Source organism: Sinocyclocheilus rhinocerous, unplaced genomic scaffold, assembly GCF_001515625.1.
Source record: "Sinocyclocheilus rhinocerous isolate Xijiao unplaced genomic scaffold, SAMN03320098_v1.1 scaffold3864, whole genome shotgun sequence".
Lineage (NCBI taxonomy): Eukaryota > Metazoa > Chordata > Actinopteri > Cypriniformes > Cyprinidae > Sinocyclocheilus > Sinocyclocheilus rhinocerous.
The window spans coordinates 118712-141823 of NW_015656594.1; the positions used below are offsets into that span (position 1 = coordinate 118712).

At 37.1% G+C, this 23112-nt stretch overlaps 1 protein-coding gene across 1 annotated transcript in view; it reads left to right on the top strand.

Annotated features, from left to right (window-relative positions):
* LOC107720322 (thrombospondin type-1 domain-containing protein 7B-like) overlaps nt 1–23112 on the top strand; it is a 131353-nt gene that overhangs the window by 22298 nt on the left and 85943 nt on the right. Inside the window, exons 3-6 of the mRNA XM_016528001.1 lie at nt 2220–2468; nt 2901–3070; nt 5523–5678; nt 9732–9929. Of these exons, the coding sequence (XP_016383487.1) occupies nt 2220–2468; nt 2901–3070; nt 5523–5678; nt 9732–9929 (773 nt within the window). The remainder of the gene's footprint in view (nt 1–2219; nt 2469–2900; nt 3071–5522; nt 5679–9731; nt 9930–23112) is intronic.

A 23112-nucleotide genomic window follows, 5' to 3' on the forward strand; every position in this document is an offset into this window, starting at 1 on the left:
ATATATATATATGCAATTGTATATATTAATAAAATTGTATATACAATTATGAAATTATATAAATATGTTTTATATCTGTAGTATGGGTGGATTATGGCCTTGAAATGCAGAGAGTTGTATACCTATAAGAGCATAAAGCAACAGTTCTTCATGTTTCAGTTTAAACAGACTGTAAAATGGGGATCATCCCTTGTTAATCCTCATATCAGGTGAAAAGAGGCTGCTATGCTTTCACATACAAATATCTTCATTATTCACGCTTTTGCCATTGTCACCTGCCATTGGTGTATGAAGACAGAAGCTTATGAAATTAGAGTCGATGTAGTGAATCTTTGCATTTTTTGGTTGTTGTGTCATCTTTGGTTATTTCCACTGAGAGAAAATCTACAGTGGGTATAGAAAAGAATCACCCCTTTATAAAAATCAAATTTTGTTGCTTTGTAGCCTGAAGACGGACACAGATTTTTGTTTTATCCAGCTGTATTTACTCAGTGCAACTTATAACATCCAAGTGAAAAATATAACACCAACATGTCAGAAAAATAAAAAAATAAAAAAATAAACAGAATCACTGAGTTGGAAAAAGGAACATCCCCCTCCTAAAAATGACTTGTAAACTCAATCAAGTGTAGCTAATCACCTTCTCAGTGGCACACAAATCCATCTGACTTTGAACTGTGATCAGCTGTGCTCATTTTGATTAGCTCAGCATGAAAAGAGCTTTCCTGGACCATTTCAGTGCTTGGTAGTGCAACTGAAGCAAACAATCAACTATGGGTGGCAAGGCACTGTCAAAAGATCTCCGGGATAAAGTTGTGGACCGGAGATGGATACAAAAAAATTTCAAAGGCTTTATCAATGCCTAGAAGCACAGTGAAGTCTATTATTAAGAAGGATGGATTTTCGAGGATCCTCATTCTCAGTTCAAAGTGGAGGAGGGTGTTGTGGGGGGTATGTAGAGCAGAATGGGGTCTGATAGGTTTACTACAGGTGTAGCATAACAAGAGAGAGGCCGGGGTGTTATTTTACAGTGAGACGGAGCATTCGCTCTAATTAACATATTCATTTATGAATCCTACGTGCATGCTTAATGAAATGTAGTGATTTGAATATTTCCCTCCTGAGTTCAATTTCTGCAGTTTTTCCAATTATAGACTAATTATCATTTAAAATGAAGTGAAAATGAATGCTACACAAACGGATTATGATATACACAAGTAATTTAATCAGATGACTTATATGGATGAATCGCTTATTAGATATCCAATTTGTTGTGCATTTATTCATATTTCATATTGCAGACATTGCTTCGTAGGACACAAAGGTGAATAACTCATTTAAATATCCTTCACTTTACATTCATTACACTGTCTGGTGTCTGCTAAGCAAAAAAAAAAAAAAAATAAGATGCATATGAATCCTACGTGCATGCTTAATGAAATGTAGTGATTTGAATATTTCCCTCCTGAGTTCAATTTCTGCAGTTTTTCCAATTATAGACTAATTATCATTTAAAATGAAGTGAAAATGAATGCTACACAAACGGATTATGATATACACAAGTAATTTAATCAGATGACTTATATGGATGAATCGCTTATTAGATATCCAATTTGTTGTGCATTTATTCATATTTCATATTGCAGACATTGCTTCGTAGGACACAAAGGTGAATAACTCATTTAAATATCCTTCACTTTACATTCATTACACTGTCTGGTGTCTGCTAAGCAAAAAAAAAAAAAAATCAGATGCACTCGTTTGCTGTACCATCACTCCAGCATTGCAGAATGTTAAGAAAATGTTAACATCTCTGACAAATTATTTAGTTTTCTCTTGCCACGGATACTCTACTCATGTTAATAAATATGCAAATTATGCACTGAAAAGTTGGCTATGTTGCTATGGATTCAGAATCTTTTGTTTTGTGGGGGTTTTGTAAGTTTGTTTTAACTGAATCACAAATTCATCACAACAAAACACGCGCACGCACACACACACACACACACACAAAAAGAAAGGTTCTTCATTACGCCCTATTAAATAGTAACAATAGAGGAACAATTGATGGCATTTATCTCATAAAACATATTCTCACTATATGCTTTCAACTCTAAATGACAGAGACTTTCTTCTGCTCTTTTTTGGCAGCATTGAAATGCTTGAATATGTTTTCCCTGTGCATCTCATCCCTAATTTATTTGTTTTCTTGTTCTCAGTCTTTGTACCCTTGACAACGGTCCTGGAACATTCCAGTCGTGCATTATGCCCAGAGACTGTGAGACCTCTGATTGGTCCGTTTGGAGTCCATGTTCAAAGACATGTAGGGCATCAGATATGTCGCCTGGTTTTCGGGTCAGGACTCGAAGCATAACGCAGACTCCTATTGGACTAGGCAAAGAATGCGCCACTTTTGAAGAAAAGAAAGCCTGCAACATCATCGGAGATTTACTTCCGAACTGCCCTAGGTTTGTATTTCAGCCTCCCAATAATAATTAAATTCCTACTGTACATGTAAAAAAAAAATGTACAAAATGATTTTTCGAGAGTTTTGTTCAGGTATTTATTTACTAAACCCATGTTGCATCCGAGCATACCAAAGATTAGAAAAAGCTAATTAGTGAGATTAGGTATTTGATCAATAGCAGTAGACAGTTATTTCATTAAAACCACTGCTTTATGCATCATAACACTTTGCTTAGTCGATGCTTTTTCATTAGTAGATGGTTTCCTACCGGAAAACAGGACGCTAAGCCTATTAGTTTCTTTCAGCGGCAGCTCACTGTGTCCGTTTATCCAGTGCAACTTTTGAGAGGAGCCCAGCACGATATAATGAGGCTATAGGGCCAAAACAAAAGAAGTGTGTTTCACCACAGCGGGAATGTGCTTTTGTTCTCCAGGTATGTGTGGAAGAGCACAGATTGGGGGGACTGTCAAGCGGCCCCTCTTCTCAGCCAGCAGGACAGAAGGCTTAACAATGTAAGCGTTCTCTGCGGTGGAGGGATTCAGACCAGGCAGCTGAACTGCGTCCAGGTCCCTGACAACTCCACCCCTCATCACAGAAAAGAGGGTAAGGATCAGTGTCTAAATGACAATGAGCTACAGTAGTATGGCTAAGCTATGCGCTGTGCATCTCTTCAGCTGCAGATGTGTTGATTTTCACATTGCAAAGGCTAATTCATTTTGGTTTAAGAAATCCAGATCAAAAAGTCTTTTGGTTAGCCACTTGTGTTAGCCGTGAGTAACTGTGCTTGTAAAAAAAAACTGTTTCTAAGATTAAAGGTAGTTAAAGGGAGTCACCTTGCTCTGAAATTAATTTCGAGGAGCTTCACTAGCCAATGAAAGTAGTGTTTAGATGGATTCAAGGCATGCTGAGCTGAGAAAGGCATACATATGAAGATGACTCTTTTCAATCAATGTTGTTTGGAGATATAGATCAATGAAAACCAACAGTGGTGTTTGCTTTCCACCTGACCCAGATGACTCTCATACTAATGTTAACAGACCACAGTCAAAGTAAGAGACTTTCAAGAGGTTTGCCTAAACTTTTGAACACTTGTTTGACAAAAGTCACATTGAGAATCAGTGCAATTCAAAGTCAGTTCAAAATCATTTTACTTTCTTACTGCATGTTCCTGGTTTTATTGGGAACTATTCATCCAGTGCATGTTACTCTAGAACAGGAACAAATTGTATTAATTTTCCCATCCACTGAAACTACTTTACTTTTCCGCTGATGTCTCTTAGGCCATGCAGTCTATTGGATAACATTAATCAATAGCCAAATAGTTAAGGATTGTTTTAACAAATTCACATTCAGTCTGCCTCCAGTCTGGTATGTAACACTCTCAATTCACAATCTATCTAATTTCTGATGGATACAATTATGTCCCACCATAAAAGTTTTCACCTTGAATATATTGTTTCACTTGAAGATACACGAAATTCCAGAATTAAAATGTGTTGGAAACCACAATACATGTTAATTTTGAAGTTAACATGATATGGCAATTTGCCCTATCTATTTTCTGAATGCATATTATCAATCTTATTGTGAACGTTATATCCATGCATGTTTCATTTTTTTTTTTTTTTTACTTTGTAATGTTTAATCAAAAACTCTGTTCTTCCAGTCAAATGACAGACTTCTCTCTAGTGGTGTATGTCAGATTTCAGTCATTTAGTCTGTGTAGGTCTGTCACTTACAATGAACAGCAAGCTTGCATTCAGATCTGCCTCCATCCAGTCAACAACCAATGGAGAAAACGATGGGTTACTTAACATAAACCCCGGTTCTTTGATAACAGAGTGAGGTGTTTCACTATGGGAATCGCTTTGGGCGTGACTAACTGCGGAAGCTCTTATGACACCACATCTGTCTTTGACAGACAGGTCGACCTGTGACCAGGCTCCGCACCACCTATATTAGCCAGGTCGACCCATGCCATTAGCCCAAGTCATTATAGAGAGATTACTTCCCGTACCTGTGCAAGGAGGGAAGTGTGGATGAAACATCTCACTCTGTTTTCAAAGAACCTAGGTTTACATTAAGTAACCCACTGTTCTTTTTCTAACTTCGCTCTGTGTTTCACTATGGGAGATATGGACCACTCCCAGATTGCACCCATATCACTGCTATCACCCATAACAATTAAATGGGCACAGACCTACCGGCTCCCAGCGCTGCATGTGCTAAGGATGGCTCAGACACGTCCTGTCTATAGAATCTCACAAAAGTATGTGGCATAGCGCAACTTGCTGCTGAACAAATATCTTGAACAGAAGCTCCCCTGAGTAAGGCTCTCAAGCTCTTAGGCTGTTGAAGACCCTTGCAAACATAAGCTAAAGATATAGCCTCAATGATCCAATGAGACAGCCATTGATGAGACAACGGCTTCCCTTTGTGAGGAGTAGCACAAGACACAAACAGCTGTTGAGGAGTCCTGAAGCCTGCTGTTCCTTTCACATGCATATGAAGAGCCCATACCGGACATAATGAATTCAACTTCTGCTCCCCCGGAGAAGAGAACAGAGGAGGGTGAAAAGCTGCCAGTTCAGTAGATGGGCACCTATACGCTGAGTCAACTACCTTAGGCACAAAAGCAGGGCTAGAGCAAAAGGAAACCTTAGTGACTTTGGCAGGGGTCGAACTGGCTGATATAGGTGGAGCTGAGCCTTGTCACAGGTCGACAGATGTGGTGTCATAAGAGCTTCTGCAGTTGGTCATGCCCGATTCCCAAAGTGAAACACAGAGCGAAGTTAGAAAAAGAACCAAGTCCTCTCTCTATATTTTTTCACTTGAATGTATGTCACAATGCAGAAGAAGAGATCTGTCAAGACTTTGAGCTAAATACTTGCATTGGTTTACAAAGGCTTTGCAATTGATTTTATTCTGTGTGGGAGTTGGTGCTCAGCAGGAAAGTTCAGAAAATTATACTTATTAAACTGAATTATATTTTGCCAAGAAAAGTTCTGGCTAAATTTGCCTGACATATGGATTCTTTCTTTCTATGTCTCGGTAGTTTCTAGGCCGGTAAGTGGGCATCTGTGTGTAGGAGAATTGCCTTCTGCGGTGCAGCCCTGCTCCATACTATGCCCACAGCTATGCCTGCTCTCGTCCTGGTCCTCCTGGGGGGCCTGTCTCCACGACAACTGCATGGAAACACATGGACGAAAAGGTGGGACAACATGGGAATGAAATGTCATCGGTGGGAAAAAAAAATGCTCTTTTATTAATAGAAGCTATAAAATCCACTTTAAATATGTGTTTAAAATTGATGATTGGTACGCCTCTCCACTGAGCTGAACCCGGAGGTAACAGAGTATCTAAAACTGACACCATTTTTGGTGAGAGGTGATAACATCTGTCACTGAAGCGAGCTGCCAGAGTACTGCCCTATAATGAGAGAATTTAGCAGAGGGCAGACTGATGTCACACAAATCAGTCATACATAAGTGAGGCTTTCAGTCAGAAATGACTCATTCTGGATAAGAATTATAAGAATAATCCCAGCTTTAAAACAGTGCTGCAATTGTATCATTCACCTGCCTTACTGAAACAAGATGAATATTCTAGAGGTATGAAGATCTAAATTATGATGTTAAATGCAGAGGCGGACAGTAGTGAAGTATTTTTACTTTACTCAAGTAAATTTAAAAAGTATCTGTAGTTTATCAGAGTGTTTTTCTTTGGAAAACTTTACTTCACTACATTCCAAAGCATAATGTCATACTTTTTACTGCACTTCATTTCATAAATAAAAGTTGTTGTTTGTTTTACCTTTAATACTTAAGAACATTAAAAATGTAGTACTTTCTTGTACTCAAGTAAATCTTTTAATTACTTTTACTTGAGTAAAAGTAAGAAAATAATAGATTTCTAATGTAATTAAGTATTAAATGATATGTAATATGAAACGTAGTGCAGTAAAAAGTACAATATTATGCTTTGGAATGGTGTGAAGTAAAGTTTTCTAAAGAAAAACACTCTGATAAAGTACAGACACCTGAAAAGTACCTTTACAGCAGAGTAAAAGTACTTCACTACTGTCCGCCTCTGGTTAAATGTGAAAATAATATGATATAATATGTTGCATTAATTTGATCAAGTGACAGTAAAGACATTTATAATAGTACAAAAGGTTTCTATTTAAAAAAATGCTGTTCTTTTGAACTTTCTATTCATCATATAATCCTGAAAAAAAATGTATCTCAGTTTTAGCATATTAGAATAAACATATTAGAATGATTTCTGAAGGATCATGTGACACTGAAGACTAGAGTAATGATGCTGAAAATTCAGCTTTACCATCAGAGGAATAAATGACATTTTAAAATATATTGCAAAATCAGAAAACAGTTATTTTAAATTATAATGATATTTCACTGTGTGTGTGTGTTTCTATTTAAAAAAATGCTGTTCTTTTGAACTTTCTATTCATCATATAATCCTGAAAAAAAATGTATCTCAGTTTTAGCATATTAGAATAAACATATTAGAATGATTTCTGAAGGATCATGTGACACTGAAGACTAGAGTAATGATGCTGAAAATTCAGCTTTACCATCAGAGGAATAAATGACATTTTAAAATATATTGCAAAATCAGAAAACAGTTATTTTAAATTATAATGATATTTCACTGTGTGTGTGTGCGTGTGTGTGTGTGTGTGTGTGTGTGTGTGTGTGTGTGTGTGTGTGAAATAAGCTAATATGGTATTATTATTATTTTTTTTTTACATTTTGGTATTCAATTGTTTAATTATTAAATAATAAATAGAAGTTAGAGTATAGAACTACAAAATGTAAAAAGTATCATCAAGATAATTTAAAGAACTTGATGTTCATATTGAAATCTCTAACTTTTGATTGCACACTTGCAGATATTTTGGCAAATCAGTTTGAGACATTAAGCTTTCTTCTGAAACTCTCGAGGATAAATATCGGAAGAAACCCATCTGAGAAGGATTTGTTTTATAACTGATTGCTGTCTTGAAGATTTTGTGATGTGTTTTCCCAATGGGAATGTCTAATAGGTAGGGTGTCTAGATTCTCTTTTATTTGTTATTTAGACTGCACCTTGTTAGACAAGAGTCTGTTTACTGTTTTCAAGCATTTCACCTCACTGCTGTTTCAGAGTATTTTTTGATCTTTGATACTGGATGAACTATGCAGAACTCCCAAGCCTAGAGTTTTCATAAATAGAAAAATGAAGTTCTTTCCTACACATACAAACATAGATTTCATCAGAGGAGCCTCGTGGATTTATTTTTTAGTTGTTTTATTAACATTTCTAGTGCATTACAAATCTACAATTGCCCACAGTCATTTTTTTATCCTCTTTGTGTGATCTTGGGTGAATGTAAGCGTGTGTGGAGGAATGAATTGAACACTGGTTTGGCAATGATTGTAAGTGGCAAATTCTACCCAGCATTAATGTGAGTAGGGAGCATTGAAGTGGGACTGATAAAGTTCTAAAGTATTGGAAGTGAAACGCTGCCTGCAGCCCACCTGTCTTTCCCATGAATAAGTCCGATAACTCCCGTGAACCTTTCAATTATTAATGTCCGCAGGGATATGTCTCCACCAAATTGTTTTTCACAGTTTGGAGGAGGGCATCGCCCATCCAGACATTCCTTTTGGTCCAGAAACAGGGCTGTTGGTGTGTGAACCGTGTCTGCATGCATGTTCTCCAAGGGAGTACGTCCTCCACTATGCTGCTCAGGTGTAGTTTCAGAATGATGTGTAGTTGTAATTTGTTCATTTACTGTCCTGGGGTTGAGCTGTTGTCATCTACAGAAGAAGGATGCTGCTTTTGGGGCTCAGAGGTGCAGGAAGTTGTTTGTTACAGCTTCAGTCTGTCATGTTGCATCTTCAATGAAGAAAACTTGCATTTTAGTGCATGTGCTGAAGTATATATTGAAATATTGTTATATATTTTGTGTGTGTGTGTGTGTGTGTGCGCGTGCGTTTTTGTGACAAATGAGAACATACATTTGTATAATGACAAGGGCAAAATATGTTACAATACTCTACAATACAAGACTATTGACCTGTTATCTGTGGAAACAAATGCTAGTGGTTTACAAAAGTTATAAAACAGATTCATATTGACTGTCCCCGGAGATAAATGGACATTTTTTTTGCCGAAGATGCCATTGTTGTGAATACATATGTAGAATATAGACAAGTTTTATGGAACAGAACAAATGATTCATAATGCAGTCTACAGAATATACATCTGTTCTTAGATACAGGGTGTTATTCATGTCGTCTCAATTATTTTGTGATAAGTGAAACAAACTGGTAATACCCCAGGGTTTGAATTATATATATGATATATAGAGCTCTCGTCACACAATACACACATGTCTTATAGGGTTTACCGTTTTTTGTGTCAAAGCAGTGTTGAGAGCTGTGGGGTGTTTTGATTATTTCAAAGGCTTGGCTGAAACTATGATTTTCCAAGGACTGCCAAGTCAAGCCCCCTGCAGGGGTGTGTGATGAACCAAATCTCAATACTGGCATGCACATAGTCAAGGAGCAAAGATATGAGGAGTTGGTATCTACTCATCACAGACCGTAAACAGGATCAGATGGTATCCAGACAGCTAGCATCCCACCCTCATGTTAGTCATCAGATCATCTTGTTTGATAAATTATGCTTGGAGTAATGCCTGATTCATCTTTTTTCTCGCTTATGCACTGTATTGTAATGCATATTGATATCGGCTGGAGCTGGCTTTGAGAACGTATGCCAATTTATGAAATATTAATTACAGTTGGTCTAAGAGTTTTGTATTTTGTTTTTGTTTTTCCCTGACAGACTAGCATTAAAAGACGATGACAATCTTTCTAGCAGCACAATGCATAGTTTTTTTTTTTTTAATGAGAACAATGTTTTGCCTTAATGTTTAACCAGTACTTTTAGGTGTTAAATGTTCATATTCCAGTGCTATTTCATTTAGGACTGGCGTCTCAGTTTGCAGTCATAGCTCATAGCTTTACAAATGAGTAAATGAAAAGAGTGTATTCAGGCAAATTACAGCAGAGCAGGAGTAGGAATTTATTCTGCTAACAAAAGCTGTGTCAGAAAGCCTTTTCAAATGAGTTTCTATTATAGACTTATTTAGCCACCACTAGAATTTCAGTTCCGAACTCACTGGCCAGAAACTGATACTCATTTTCCCTCACAATAACCCTAATCCACCTGTCTCTCGCTCTGTTCCCAGGCTGCAGGCAGAGGAGGAGAGAGGTGCTGGAGGAAGGATCAGGAACAGAAAGCTGTGCTCATCTCCTGGAGTCAATGCCCTGTGAGGATCCAGTATGCTTCCTGTGGCAGGTGCAGTTTGAGGGCGCTTGTGTGCCCAGCGAAGGGAACTGTGGAAATGGAAGCAGGACTCAAACTGTGGCTTGCATCAACTCAAAAGGTATACAATCAAAATACTTGTATTTATTGAAAGTAAATTATTTAATAAAATGTCTTTATGTGCGTATAGGTAATACACTGGTTTAAGGGTGTTGAATAAAGCATAAGCAACAGTAATAGTGCTGTTTTAGCCAGCACCATGAATAAATTGTCATATCAAAAGTTTTCTAATATCCACCTGTAGCAAAAAGTTAATTTTTACAAAAACTAGTAATGGAAAGTTGTTTGGCTAAAGAGTACTGTGTCTGCGTATTCCATTAGAGCTCTGCATGATTTGTATATCTATAAAGCATTCTAATATTGAGAGTGATATAATAAAGGAAAGGCTTTTAAGAGCAGCTGAACACATTGACCTGCATCATGTCAGCGTCACAGTGTTTCATCAGTGCATTACACTAGATGATAGGCGGCTATAGAGCTGTCTGAAAGCGTGGCTTTGGAGATCAGTTAGTGTGACCCATTTTAACCTAGCTGTGTAATTTATGAGAGATGCCATGAAGATGAGGAATCCAGCAACGTGAACTTGAGGAAGCCTTAGCGAGACCTTAATTGCCCATCTTTACAACCTGTGAAACTAATTGCAGCCTTTTTGCAAGTTTTATTATTGTGTCATAATAGATTATGGGTGGATATATTAGGGAGACAGGGAAGAATCCAGTGGAATTACCTAATTAACGTTCCTGAGGAGAATTGACACACGGGTCTGAGAGGTGAGGGTGTTTGAAACGGGTGTAATTAGAACCAGATATTTTTCTCATAATTCTTAATTCCAGTTAAAAAGACATCAGATGTGTGATCTTAAGTAACACCAGTGTCAAATACTCTATTTAATCTTCCCTGCACCTCAATTGATTGATGAAATTTGACACAATCAGGTGTTTTGTGGATGAGAAAGAGTGTCTTATAATTTTTTTAATTTGTTTAATTCATTATTTCAGACTTGATGAATATAAAGGGCCTCGGTGTTATTATACAAATTTAGTATGACATTACATAGTACTTCTCATTTTCAGAAGTGCAGCTTTCTCATTTGAATACAATGCTGCTATGTGAAATTTAATTACCCAGTATTTATAGGTAAAACAAATTTGTGTAGCAAAGAAGCGAGTAATCATTGCTAACAGCATCAAAATGGCTCTCATGATTTTGATAATTATGTTGATGAGAAGTCTGGTTAAATTAAGCGTGAAGTGTCTCTGCTGCTCTATTGTTTAACCTTTCAGCCCAAACTTAAGAAAGAGACTGACAGAGTAATGAAGGATTTTTGGGCATGTGTTGTTTTCAATGCAACTTTCTTGACTTCCTTTTGCAGGAGTTAATTGGGCTCTGGAGGACTAGGCATTTCTTCTGTTTCTGCTTTATTTCCCAAGAATGAGCATATTGAAGCATGAATATCGGGGTCTGTTCCACTCTGACCGTGAGATGGAGCATTTTTCTCTGCACTGATGTTCAGACTGCTCATTGCATAGTGATCTATATCCGTCTATTCTGTATTCAAGGGCAGGACTGAACTCTTATTACAGCCTGGCAGTACTGTTAAGAGACGTCTGTCATGCCGTTCACAGTCTGATTGAAATCCAGCTACAGCCTTGAGTGTCTTAGCACAATTCTAGAGTATGTACACTCTGGACTACTGGACTTTGACTATCTGCATAAAGTCTGGTCCACATTGCAGATCATTTTGCCCAAGTACTGCCTGCTTAGAAACAGAAAGACACCATCTGATTGGCATGTCAGGTTCCCTGCATTGGTTTGGTTTATTTATGTGATGTTTAGGGGTTATGGTGGTGCTTATAGATACTTTTTTTTAAAACTAAGAGCAAAATAGAATATGCAGCTGCTCAAGGGTATCTTCATTTTTACATATTTTTGTTTGTTTTAGTCATAGTTTCATAGTTTAGTTACATGGCTATATGTAGATCCTTTTGAGAGGTTTAATCAACTGGTTGTAAACGGTGTTCATTCCCTGTTCTGCTTTAACTCGTACAGCTGAAGGAGGTCAGTCTGTGGCATTATTGATTTTGACTGGAAATCAGTCATTTTTTGTATAGATTTGTCTTCAAAAAAGCATTATTTATATCTTACAGTGTTATTTGTCACATCATTTTCAGTTTGTTTAATTATCGTTATGAACATTTTTTGTATTTTTGGTATTATTGACATAATCAAAAAACCCTTTGCTAGCAAACTTTTTTGGCAGTAATTTCATTGATTAGATTAAAGGCAGGGTAGGTGATTTGGTTCAAAAAAAAAAATTGTTATGCTGGTTGAAAGTCTCTTCACATCCCGAAAGCAATCAATAAGTTAAGTGGTCTAAATGTATTTATATGTATTTATATCGTCTGTGGAAGGCGTAGGTCCATAAAATGTTTGTCCAATCATATTCCTTGGTCGGAGGGCTACGATAGGCTGTGCTACCTGCCTGTGGCTGTCAACATATGTATTTGCATACCTCCGTGCACCCTGTTTGCACAGACATGATACGTCATCATCGCAGACCGAGCGAGAACGGAAGGCGTCATTATTGCAATATTATGTGCTTTGTACTGTAATGTTTTCTCACCGATGAATGAGACATGAGGTAATCTGACAGCGTGGCATTCAACCCTCCACCAATGCTTTCTCTTATATCGCTGGTCAGCCTCTGGTCTGCCTGTGTGCGTTCATGTGTTTTGGAGGAGGCGTGGCTTTGGAGATTGATTTGCAGGGAGGGTGGGTTCTTATGCTTTCCAAGCTAGCTTGCTATTGCTAGCCTCTCCGAAATTGTCTACCCTGCCTTTAACACTGACTTGCTGCAATGTGTCTCAAACAAAATTCCTCAATATCTTTTTTGTGCTGAGTGTAGCAGCATGGGAGTGTGAAAAACAACTTTGTTTCTAATAGAACAAATAAAAACCTATTCACACTGAATAGTAGCCAACTGCTATATCAGCCGGTATTTTTTGCATGTTTTAATTATTAGTAAGTTTTTCTGTTTTATACGAAGCAGGACTTTTAAATTGATAGCGCTGGGACTTTTATTTTGACAGCGCTGAGCACGCCTATGCCTGAGTGCATACACACAGGAGCTCCCATTGCTCTTCTCATTAGTTTACAAATTTTTCTTTAACAGTTCTGTATAATATATATCTAAAATTATATATTTTTTCCTTTCCCAAGTAAATTTTATATTGTGTGTGTGTATGTATGTGTGTGTGTGTGTGTGTGTGTGTGTATACACACAAACAAAAATACTGATTGAGAAAATGATTTTCAGCAGTGTATGTGCAAGCTTCTACAAAAAATTATGTTCACCGACATGGGGTTTTCAATTTGATGAATGAACAGCTTGAATTGTCCAGGATGTCGATCTCTTAGATGCACAGCAGCATGGAATGACTCCAGGGAACAGAATAAAGAAGACTGCACTTTTATAATGGCTACTGCGAAGCATTCTATCAAAGTCAAAGAATGTCCTGTTTCAGTGGAATTAAATAATGTTCCTGATCCTGGTGTTTCAGTAACCTCCCTGTGTGAACTCCATATGTCCAGACCCTTTGTTTTCCAGCAGCTAACCCACACTGTGGGCAGTCTAATAAGGGCTCTTGTCAGTGAGGATCTCTGACTATCAACTCCAGGTGTTTATGCTTGCCAGTTTCTCTTAAGTTTTCGACTCCGTCGGGCAAACGAGGAGTGGCAGTTTCCATCTCTGGACTCTGTAGCAATTCCGCATTTCCTTAAAGGAATTCAAATAAACTAGTAAACTCCTCCGAGAAACAGAATTTATTCATTATTTTCACAGCACTTCAGGTTTACTGTGCAGCCCCCATGTTCATTTACTCTGATAACAGAGGCTCTATTACAGCTGGATGTGAAGAGAAAAAAGTCATAAATAAAGCAATTCCTCTGGCAGCTGGGAATGTTTTACTGCATCCTAATATAAATGCTTTTATTTCTTTTTCACTTTTCTTAACATTTTCATACCTCCAAGCTTCACAGTGCTTTGTCACTTAGTGGCAGTGTGGTGTGATGCTACATCTTAAGTTCTGCAGCATTACAGCTCATGTGTCAGTCAACACCCTTCAGCTGAGGCCTATCTCTAAAGCAACATATTGAGGAAGTCAGTCATTTAACTTTGTGTCAGCAGCACGTTACTAAAATTCATTGAATCCTGTAGTCACGGTTGTAATTTTATGCTGGTTTATGACCTCAGCGTTGTAGTTCTCCAGCACTGCCAGAAATTCACAGAACACATGAGAGTCAATAAAATATGAGGACCAAGGTCACCTTTTTCTATGTTTTTTTCTCCTTTTCCCCCCTTAAATTTACAGCAGGCTAAAATCGTTGTGACCTCTAGCTAATCAACAGCAGAATCTCAGTGTAATTATAGCTAATGTCAAACCCGACACAGCTTTAATCGATACATATAGAGCTAGATCAGCGATTGGTAGATAGATGTGAGAAAAACAATTACAAAATGCATGTGAAATGTACAAGAAGTTGCCATTATCTCGCAGTTTTTCATTTATGTTGAGGTCTTAGTATTAATGAAATCTTTCATCTTTTCACCTGTTTGCTGATATCTTGACTGTGCAGAGCAATGCCCATCCAAGGTTACATTTTAAGTGTACATAAGTTATTACTAGTGCTGTCAAAGTTAATATATTAATGCATGCATTTTATCAAATGTATAATTTTGTATGAAAAAAAGTCAAAAAGTGAAATATCACCCATAAAGTGTGGGGAAAGTTATTTTATTATTGAATTGTCATATATTTGCATTTCTGTATTGGGGTTTAATGCTGAGAATTGTAATCTATTTGTTGTGCAATTGAGACAAGGAAAGAGCTGTTTTATAGTGTCATTATATAGACATATTCCACTATGAGTGTGTTGATTTATTTTTATTTTTTTTGACAAACTTAATTATTCATATTATTTCGTTTTCTTTAAAAGGAACTGGATGTGTTAACTACAAAAAAAAAAAAAACCTATTTAAATAAAGTATTTCTATATTATACCCTACTGTTAGAAAATGTGGGATTGGTAAGACTTTTTAAATGCTTTTGGAAAGTCCCTTATGCTCATCAAGGTTGCCTTTATTTGATCAAAAATGCTGTAAACAGTAATGCTGTAAAATATTACTACAATTTAAAATAAGTGCTTTCTATTCAAATACAATATAATATGTAATTTATTCCTGTGACGTCCAAGCTGTATTTTCAGCATCATTACTCCAGTCTTCAGTGTCACATGATCCTTCAGAAATCATTCTAATATGCTGATTTGCTGCTTAAGAAATATTTCTTATTATCAATGTTGAAAACAGTTGTGCTGCTTAATGAAGTGTAAAAATCGTGATACATTTTTTCAGGATTCTTTGATGAATAAAGTTCAAAATAACAGCATTTATTTGAAATAGAAATCTTGTTTTAACATTATAAATGCCTTAACTGTCACTTTTGATCAATTTAGTGCATCCTTGCTAAATTGATTTATTTTTTATTTTTTCAAAAATAATGTTAGTGACCCCAAATCTAATATTTATATTGTAATTTAAATATATATTGATATTACATATTTTATTTGACAACACACATAATATAGAACTACTGTAGTGTTTTATAGGACTTGGAGCCCATGGGATTAGTTGTTATTTTCTATCTGGCCCATCACACATGCTTTAGTCATTTCTGCCGTTAAAATGCTAATAACATTTGCCAGGCCATACACTAAACATTCGCCATAAACTAAACATTTGCCAGCTAGTCACGTGGGGTGACAGGATGATGTGCTGATCAATGAGAACTGTAATCTATGCAGCAGATTAGAGGTTTGCCACTGTGTGGTCTGTCCCAATAAGGCCATTTATCTCACCTGAATGTGGTGTAATCAGGGATGCGTTTGATGGATCTCACAACATCTTGCTCTTCTCTGTTCAGAGCTGGAGGAAAACATGAGGCACTTCTTGGATGAGCACTGAGCTTTGTGCTTCTTTCAGAGAACTCTGCTCTTAAGACCAGTTTAGACACATGCTGGTTTTGTGCTGGTCTGTTCACAAAACTTACTTGGTGAAGCCGTTTGTCATACATGGCCTTTCTGGTAAAATTGGCTTGCCCTATTTGGACAGAATTAGTTTTACATGGGAAGGTGGAGTACTAATTATCAGAGATTCTCTCTGATTTTAATTTTGTTATAATCGGGTTTGTTGGTAATATTTCGGACTGCACATTTCTGTGCCGGTAAAGATTACAGCTTCTTTTATGTTCTGTAAAACGATTGGAAAAAGTAACCAAAAATAATAGCAGTTGAAATGGCATGCTAATAAAATTCTGTAAATCTGCTCTCAGCAGCCCATGTCTAGCATTTAAGCACATCAAGGTAGACATAGGTCAGTGAAAAGACATGTTCACTACTTTCTGAGAGTTAACACTTGCTGTTCCAAATGGACTTAAGGATGCAAAGCATATAGGTTTTTTTGTACTGAGCATTTATTGAAAAGATGGTAGACCATACAAATTTGAGACTTGTAAGAGGAACAAAGTGAAATTCATTCATTTGTTACCCATGTAGAGAAAGAAGAAAGGATTCTGATTTCTTTTGGTCTGAAAAATGAGAAAAGTAGCCTACATAAGTATGTAATTTTGTGATTACGTGATCTGTGTGCAGAATGATGGTGAAGGTTCAAGTGTTAAGGTTTATGTGTGTTTGTTCAGACTGTGCTACCTGCCTTGCTTTTCAGAACACATTTTCCAGAACAGTAAAAGCAACAAAGACTTAAGGCATACATTCTGTTGTTTTTTTTGCTTGAAATTCGAGACAGTTCTTCCAAATAATCATAGATAATTCTTCTTCTTTTTTTTAAGGAAATTAATACTAAATTTTTACTACATTTTATTTAGCAAGGAATCATTCAATTGATCAAAAATGACAGTTAAGACATTTATAATGTTTATAATGTTTATTATAAATAAATTATGTTCTTTTGAACTTCCTACTTATCAAATAATCCAGAAAAATGCATAATGTTTTCCACAGAAATATTAAACGGCACAAATGATTTTGTTAAGAAATTGATGAAACGCTGATAATAAGAAATGTTTCTTGAGCAGCAAATCAGCATATTAGAATGATTTCTGAAGGATCATGTGACACGGAAGACTGGAGTACTGATGCTGTAAATACAGCTTTGCATCAAATAAATTACATTTTAAAATAGAATAAAACAGAAAACAATTATTGTAATAATATTTAAAAATAATTGTAATATTTACAATATTACTGTGTTTTGATCAAATAAATGCGGCCTTGCTGAGTGTAAGATACTTATTTTAAAAACTTTAAATTAATCTTACCGACCCCAAACTTTTGAACGTGTCTTGAAAAACTTTTTGAACAATATTGAATATTTCCTCCCTGAAAAAAAAGGTACAAAAGCTATCACTGGGGCCAGGCGCGGATTAACGCACACGCTTTCCTAGGCTGCAGCCTAGGGGCCCCACGTGTTAGGAGGTCAAACGTTCTAGAAGCTCATAATTCATGTACAGTTCTAAGGTCTGAAGAGACTCACATGAAATTATACAGGAGAGAAGCCAGTCAGCCAGTCACAAAACCTTTTACAGTACTTGAGTGTTGTTGTTTTTACTGCATATGAATATTCATACTCACAAAGTAGAACTGAAATGACATTTATTACAAGATGATTAGTTAAATACATTTTTCCAGTCATGTATTTGGTCTTTGAGAATTTTTTTTTTTTAAGTGTGTAAAAATATCGTGTCTCTTATCTTGCGTTAAGTGTCTGCATTAATTATAATCAAGAAAAGACGAGGAGAAAAATCACTCCCTGCTCTTGACAAAATGGCATTTGTAGCTTTTTAAAGAATTTATATAGTGTAAATTGTTCCCTACCATCACATTTACATATGCAACCAATAAATAAATTACTACTACTAAGAAAGAGCACACATTTCTTCATTGATCTAGTCACTTGATTCTGCTCTAAAAATGCACCAGATTTATGCATTTAAATTTAAAATGAACAAAATTTTCTTATACCCGCAGAACCCCCTAGACTAGAGGAACCAATGTGCACCTATCACAGTCTCACAAAATCCTGTGAGGACACTAGAGGAAACACTGTAGGATTGGCTGTCACAATGTGTGTGTGTATGCCAGTTCACCTTACTATTTGCGTGTGGACCATGTATGGCACTAATTAAATTTCTCCAGTAAAGCATATTGATTAGGGGGGTGGGGGTGCTCACACAAAGAGCAGCCTAGGGGCCCCTGACCACCTTAATACCAAAAAGGTACAAATTTTCAAGAGATACACATTTATACCTTATTTACCCCTAAAGGGTGCAAATTAGCACCTTAAGTCAGTGCCTTAATGTAGTATTAATACTTTAATGGTACATGTATGTACCTTTCAAAAAGGTGCCGCCCCAGTGACAGTGTAGGTTGCATCACGGCTAAATGCATTTTCTCAAAGCTTAGTTATGTGTGGCTGCAATATACAAATGCTCCCGAGTTCCATTCTGGGCGATTTTTATAGACACGGCTTATCCTGTGTGAAAACATTACAGACATCTCAAGAAAATTGCTTTACAGACATATCCTTAAAACAAATCCCATTCAAATAGGGATTAAGGATGTCTTGCGAGTTAAAACACTTGATGGGGGACCACAGTATGCTGTTCTTTTCAGCAGGAAACCCATTAGTTAGAATAATAGCTCTGTTTGACTTACTGGAGCACTGACCCTTGCAGCATCAGTAAGAGTCATCTGCATCACAGATGTCGACATATGCCCTTGGGCAAGCCGCACTGATTGCTCTTTTAGCGGGGAAGACGGTGCACACAGTTGTACTTTGTACAGCTTCTTGGCTGTCACTTAGTAAGTGATGTGTCAGGCCAGTGGTGCACGGCTCTAAATTATGAGTGTTGCGAGTTAGCTGACATGATTGAGTGCATCGATGCAATTTCACTGCGGGTGACCAAAAAACACTGTATCACACTGATGGTTTCTGAACTCTGACCTTAATTCCATCTCAAAATTGAACGTTCAAGCTTTCAAATAAAGGTTAAACTTAACATTTCAACTCTGAAAGGGCAATCCACACCCTATGAAAACATTGGGCAGTCTAGAGGAGCAAGTTAGAAGGGAAACACAATGCTGTTTGGGCTCACATGCTATTGTGATATTATTACTGTATATTTTTGAGAGTGAGTTTCTAGCGATAAACACCCATACATTAATAATTCAGAAAGAACCTGGAGCTGAGATCCATTTACAGTTTCCCCACACATGGCAGGTGCTTTCTGCTTTTCAGGCATTCCTCACTCAGCCTCCTCTAATGCAGGGTAGATGCAAACGCCACATTTTTCCACTTAACTTTTTATGATACAAGTATGACTGGCAGATGTGTTTGAGTGGCTGAGCAGAGAAAATTATGGCTGCTCTCTTCTAAATCCGTCTATACAGAAGAGTGCCTGGTTTATGACTAGTTATTCAGTTTCCTTCATTATGTTAGATGATAATGAGGTTTAGAGCTTCCACTCAATAGTTAAAGGGGTCATATGATGCTGCTACAAAGAACATTATTTTGTGTATTAGGTGTAATGAAATGTGTTAATGCGGTTTAAGGTTAAAAAAACACATTATTTTCCACATACTGTACATTATTGTTTCTCCTCTATGCTTACTAGAAAATATGAAGGAGAAAATGCATTTTTTTCTGGCTCATTATGAAGTGATTGTTTAATGCAATATGTCTTTACATGCTTAGAGCTGTTGCTTATCATTGTATTTCTTAATTTGGTTTAGTTTTTTTTTTATATGGTTTGATCAAGAAGCAGTTTTGGCACTTTTGGGTATGGCGTGAGCCCCCAGTGTAGTATGTGTGGGACACAGATGGCCTTTCATGATTGTCTTTATTATGTTAGAACGAGGCTGAGAGCCGCCCAACTGTTCCAGTGTTGTTTCACGTCGTGGACCTCAGACAGCCTTTAGGCAGTACAAGAGCTGCTCCCGCACTAATGTAGAATGTTGTCAAGTCTTACATTTCTTTCAGGAAATGTATGTTGCTGTCTCCAAGCATTTGAAGAAGCCTTTATGAAATGAACCGCAGAGCTTTGTACTTAAAATAGTTGAACGACTTAACCTCACCTTAAAGGAGTCTTAAGGGAGAATTATGATTTGAAAGATAATAATTGTCTTTAAATCCATATGAGACGACAATCCTGGATAACTCCAGACAGAGCTTGTGCTGCTATTTGAAATGGATCAGAGAAGAGAGTTGGAGGGTTGGCTATCGGTTTTCTCTCTGACTGTGTGATCAGTCAATGTGCCAGTTATCAGTGTGTCTGATCAATGCAGGTGACACTAATCTGGTAAATGACCTGCCAGCGTGTCAGGGCTGTCAATATCTGGACTGAGGTGAACTAATTCTGATCAGTTCTCAAAATCATCTCTTACCGACAGGTGAAGTCTTGGTTCTGGCTTTGAACCTTAAATCGTTTGATGGTTAAAGAAATGACAAATTGAGATGATGTGCCAATTGTACAAGAAGCAAAGAACAATTTACTGAATACTCCATTTTTCCATATACTAAGTGTGTTTACTACTTATATCATCAAATATAGATGTTTTGAGAAGAGGGACTTAAGTAAGAGTTTATTGTACTGCCAATTTAACATACTGTTACTTTCAGAACTCTTCTTCCAAAGCAGTTGAAAACAAAGCACTGTTGCCCATTTCATTTTCATAGGAGTTTTAAAAGCAGTAAAATATGGCACGTTTACTTCTAATGGTCAAAGAGAGAGAGAGAGAGAGAGTGTGTAAAACATTATAGCAAACCTCTGAGAAAATATATAATTAATGAGATAACAAAATTAATAAAATACAGAAACAAAATAGAGTCAGATTTTTGTGTTACAGTTATGTATATATGAATATATTCACTCTCAGAAAAAAAGGTACAAAAGCTGTCACTGGGGCGCTATATTGGTCCATATTGGTACCTTAAAGATACATATAAGTACCTAAAGTGTACATTTTTGTACCTAAAAGGTACAAAAGTGTACCTTTTGAAAAGGTACCGCCCCAGTGACAGCTTTTGTACCTTTTTTTCTGAGAGTGTTTAGTGGAGATCAACATTACAGAAAAAAAATTATAAACACTTAATTTTTTTCTGAAACAGTGTTAATCTTCATTGCTAAAAATTTGAAGGAATATTAGAGGGTATATACTATGGGTATACCACTGTTCTACTAGCATGTTTTACAAAATAACTAAAGCACTGGAGCAAAACCTTTATTTTGTGGAAAACATAGTGATCAAAATTAGAGAACAGTAACCACTATAGCATGAAAGATTAAAGAAGATTAAAATAAAAAAAATAATAATAAATTTTTGATTGTTACAGCCAGTAGCCCCTCGGGTAGTGGAGACGGGTAGGTTTAGGTATATGTAAGGTGGGAGGAGTTGGATCTGGATCCAACCTTAGTCGCCCCCTGGATCTTGTGTTCTGCAGTGAGGACCATCTCCTTACAGCTGTCAAAAATTAGTAGGAACTGTAGATGTCCCTGCTTTGAATGACTTCAGCACATCCGCAGGACATCACTACAAAAGGATTGCAGCTATGCCATAGAACAACCATTTTTGGATCCCCAAAGAAGAGCGAATGACACTTAATGACAGTTGTCATAAACATGCATAAAACCTCCTTCATATTCATGACATGTGTCATGTCATGATTATGAAGGTGTCATGTCAGTCTTATGCACACCCCTTCAAGTAAAGTGTTACCGGACTAAGCACTGACCTTGAAATTTAGGAAATTGTAGGTTGTTCTGTAATTTTGACCTCCACCTGGATCTCCTGGTGGCACAGCATAGGTCATAAACCCCTAGGTCGCAAGCCAAATCAGATTACACTTCAAATAAATTTTGCCCAAAGATGGTTTCTGTCATTTTAGGTAGTTCTTATCATGCTGGTGTACAGTATGTTCAAGTGTTAATTTTTCAAATAAGTTAAACCTCATTACCGGGGCTTCACCTCACTATCCAAATGACGTCATTGGTGCAAGATGACCGCGGCCATTTCTGGGACATTTTGGCTTCATTTTTCTGCAGTGGAAGGAAATGTGTGTGTGTGTGTGTGTGTGTGTTAGTGGAGACGGGTAGGTTTAGGTATATGTAAGGTGGGAGGAGTTGGATCTGGATCCAACCTTAGTCGCCCCCTGGATCTTGTGTTCTGCAGTGAGGACCATCTCCTTACAGCTGTCAAAAATTAGTAGGAACTGTAGATGTCCCTGCTTTGAATGACTTCAGCACATCCGCAGGACATCACTACAAAAGGATTGCAGCTATGCCATAGAACAACCATTTTTGGATCCCCAAAGAACCTTTCAGTGAACTGTTCTTAAAATAACTTAGTGTGAAGAAGAATTTAATGATCTAAAGAACCTTTTTTGGAATGGAAAGGTTCCATGGATGTTAAAGATTGAGAATAGAGAACATTTATTTTTAAGAGTGCTGCTCTAGTGTGATTTTGGTCCACTTTTCTTCCAGTCTCTTCCACAGTTTAGTAACTGTGGTGGGTTTCTTATCCCTAACTCTGTCGCCAATAATTTTTTTAAATTAAAAGATTTTTCAATCGTTTTTAGGTCAGGACTGCTTTACCCATTTTGCAGTGAGACAGGGGGCATTGTCTTACATGAAAATTGTGGGCCGATTGTGAGATGCTCACAGGGAAGGTTGCCGAAGGAGGTTCCAATAAATTTGCATTCACCCTGCCATGTAGCTGTACAAGCGGCCCAACTCCTTCTGCAGAAAACATCCCCCAAACCATGACACTTCTTCCTCCAGCATTCACTGACTTCTTTACACACTTTGGGTTCAGTATTTTGATGCTGAACTTAATGTTTCCCATCAGACCCAAATAAATTAACCTTGCTCTCATCACTAAAGTGAAGTTTGGACCAGTTCTTCTGTGTCAAGAGAACATGCTCCCCAGCAAAGGTTAGCTTAGTTTTTTTATTTTTGATTCTTTCTGCTGACGAGAGGCTTGGTCACTGCAGAGTGCGCATTCAGTTTGAATTCTCTTAAACAGCAAGACACTGTATGCCGAGACAGATCCTTAGAAATGCTGCCAGTTTAATAGGGTTTGCCAGATAATTAAGGAAATTAGCAACAGGTGCC